Genomic DNA, 2,724 nt, shown 5'->3' on the forward strand with positions numbered 1-2,724 from the left:
CACATCACCTGCCTGACAACAGAGATGGCTTTGCTCTCTGCCTCTGCAGTATTCTGGAAAGGGGTTTCCTGGGGATGAGGGTTGTGGACAGCTAGGTTAAGTTCACAGCCAGGGTTCCAGGCACTTTGACCTGTGACATCAGCCCTGCTCCTGGGGTAAGGAGGGGGTCTCTCTTAGACTATGACTCCTCCACCCCTGCATGCTCCCTCCAGTGACTCAGGGAGCGCAGGGCCTCCAATATGTTGAACTGGCTCAGCCCTTCAGTCCTCCAGCTCGCTACAGGTGCTTTGTGTTCTCAGCATGATTCTCCAGACTCCTGTGGGTGCCTGTAGGATTCTGGTGATGAGGGAAGCAGAGGACAGTGATGAGGGCTTCCCAGTCTACAGGAAGGAAGGAAGGAGCGAATCCTGCTGGAGGGTTGTGCTCAGGTGTGATTTGCTTACAGCCAGGTAGCCAGGAGAAAGTCTGGGCCTGCAGCAGAACGAAGAGCCCAAGGGCAGTGCCCTCATCACATCTTCCTCTCCTCCCTCCAGCTGTCTCTCACAAACCCAGCCCTCTTCCACTTTGTGCCCCAACCTTGAACCTGAGTGTTTGATTTGGAACAAGAAGACAGAGGGCCAGTTAAAATGACGTGGGCCAGTTAAAATGTAGATTCCTACCTCAGCCCTATTTTCCGAACTGAGTTAATCACTGCCCCCACCCCTCCCTCCACTCCCTGCCAACCCTCTGCCCTTGGCTGCTTGTCTTGAATATACCCATCATGCCATTGTCCAGAAGCACCACCCAGAGCCAGGAACTTCCAGACACTAAGGAGGCATCGTGCACCCCGTTCTGTCTGTCCGTGTGTCTATTTTGCATATTGCATTCTGATCCAAGAGCCTGAAGAGTCAGGAGTTTTAGAGATGTTCATCTTCATTTTTCTGTCCTTGTGGACTCTTCTGGCAATGGGTAGGGAGGAAGGTGGTGCTGGGAGTGAGGAGGAAGTTGGGAAGCAATGTCATCCCAGCCTGCCTCTCCGCTGCCCCTCCAGACCCCCTAGTAACCAGTCCTGGACACACCCTGACCACAGCCAGCTGTTTGCAGACCTGAGCCGAGAAGAGCTGACGACTGTGATGAGCTTCCTGACCCAGAAGCTGGGGCCAGACCTGGTGGATGCAGCCCAGGCCCAACCCTCAGACAACTGCATCTTCTCAGTAGAGCTGCAGCTGCCCCCCAAGGCTGCAGCCCTGGCCTACCTGGACAGGAGGAGCCCCCCACCTGCCCGGGAGGCACTGGCCATCGTCTTCTTTGGCAGACAACCCCAGCCCAATGTGACTGAGCTGGTGGTGGGGCCGCTGCCCCAGCCCTCCTACATGCGGGATGTGACCGTGGAGCGTCATGGGGGCCCCCTGCCCTATTACCGACGCCCCGTGCTTCTCCGAGAGTACCTGGACATAGACCAAATGATCTTCAACAGAGAGCTGCCCAAGGCTGCTGGTGTCCTCCACCACTGCTGCTCCTACAAACAAGGGGGACAGAAACTGTTGACCCTGAACTCAGCTCCCCGTGGCGTGCAGTCAGGTGACAGGGCCACCTGGTTTGGCATCTACCTTAATATCACAAAGGGTGGGCCTTACCTGCACCCCGTGGGGTTGGAGCTTCTGGTAGACCATAAGGCTCTGGACCCTGCTCAGTGGACCGTCCAGAAGGTGTTCTTTCAAGGTTGCTACTATGAGAGTCTGGCCCAGCTGGAGAAGCAGTTTGAGGCTGGCCAGGTGAATGTGGTGGTGATCCCAGACAACGGCACAGGTGGGTTCTGGTCCCTGAAGTCCCAGGTGCCCCCGGGTCCAACTCCCCCTCTGCAGTTCCATCCTCAGGGGCCCCGCTTCAGTGTCCAGGGCAATCGAGTGTCCTCCTCATTGTGGACTTTCTCCTTTGGCCTCGGAGCTTTCAGCGGTCCTAGGATCTTTGACGTTCGATTCCAAGGAGAACGGCTGGCTTACGAGATCAGCCTGCAAGAGGCTGGCGCTGTCTATGGTGGGAATACCCCAGCAGCAATCCTCACTCGCTATATGGATAGTGGCTTTGGCATGGGTTACTTCGGCACACCCCTGATTCGTGGGGTAGACTGCCCTTATCTGGCCACCTACATGGACTGGCACTTCGTTGTGGAGTCCCAAGCCCCCAAGACACTACATGATGCCTTTTGTGTGTTTGAGCAGAACAAGGGCCTGCCCCTAAGGCGACACCACTCAGATTTTCTTTCCCACTATTTTGGGGGCGTTGTGGAGACAGTGCTGGTCTTCAGGTCTGTGTCCACGATGCTCAACTATGACTATGTGTGGGATATGATCTTCCACCCCAATGGGGCCATAGAAGTCAAATTCCATGCCACGGGCTACATCAGCTCAGCGTTCCTCTTTGGTGATGCCCGAAGATATGGAAACCAGGTTGGAGAACACACGCTGGGCACCGTCCACACCCACAGTGCCCACTACAAGGTGGATCTGGACGTGGGAGGTAAGACACCCCAGGGGAGGCAACGATTCTAGTAGAGGGGGCTGAAAGATTGGGGGCATCTTTGGGTGAGAGGGGAGGGAAGCAGGGGACACACTCAGTCTGGTCTTCTCTTTGGCCCCCACTCTGAAGCCAGGTGCAGGCAGAGTCCAGAGGGGGCAGGGCAGCTGCCTGACCAGGCCTCCCTCCTCCTCTCCCCCTTTGCCTCCCCCCTCCAGGACTAGAGAA

At 56.6% G+C, this 2,724-nt stretch overlaps 1 protein-coding gene across 1 annotated transcript; it reads left to right on the plus strand.

The window, feature by feature from the left end:
* Nucleotides 1–6: 6 nt before the first annotated feature.
* Nucleotides 7–2,718, plus strand: LOC120859959 (primary amine oxidase, liver isozyme). The gene has a single exon (XM_040235846.1). The coding sequence runs from the start codon at nucleotides 903–905 to the stop codon at nucleotides 2,529–2,531; it is 1,629 nt and encodes a 542-aa protein (XP_040091780.1). The 5' UTR covers nucleotides 7–902; the 3' UTR covers nucleotides 2,532–2,718.
* The last annotated feature ends 6 nt before the right edge of the window (nucleotides 2,719–2,724 follow it).

This window comes from Oryx dammah, unplaced genomic scaffold, assembly GCF_014754425.2.
Source record: "Oryx dammah isolate SB20612 unplaced genomic scaffold, SCBI_Odam_1.1 HiC_scaffold_5114, whole genome shotgun sequence".
Taxonomy (NCBI): domain Eukaryota; kingdom Metazoa; phylum Chordata; class Mammalia; order Artiodactyla; family Bovidae; genus Oryx; species Oryx dammah.

Excerpts from the sequence above, each read along its gene's own strand:
- LOC120859959 (XM_040235846.1), top strand. The coding sequence starts at position 903 with ATGTTCATCTTCATTTTTCTGTCCTTGTGGACTCTTCTGGCAATGGGT.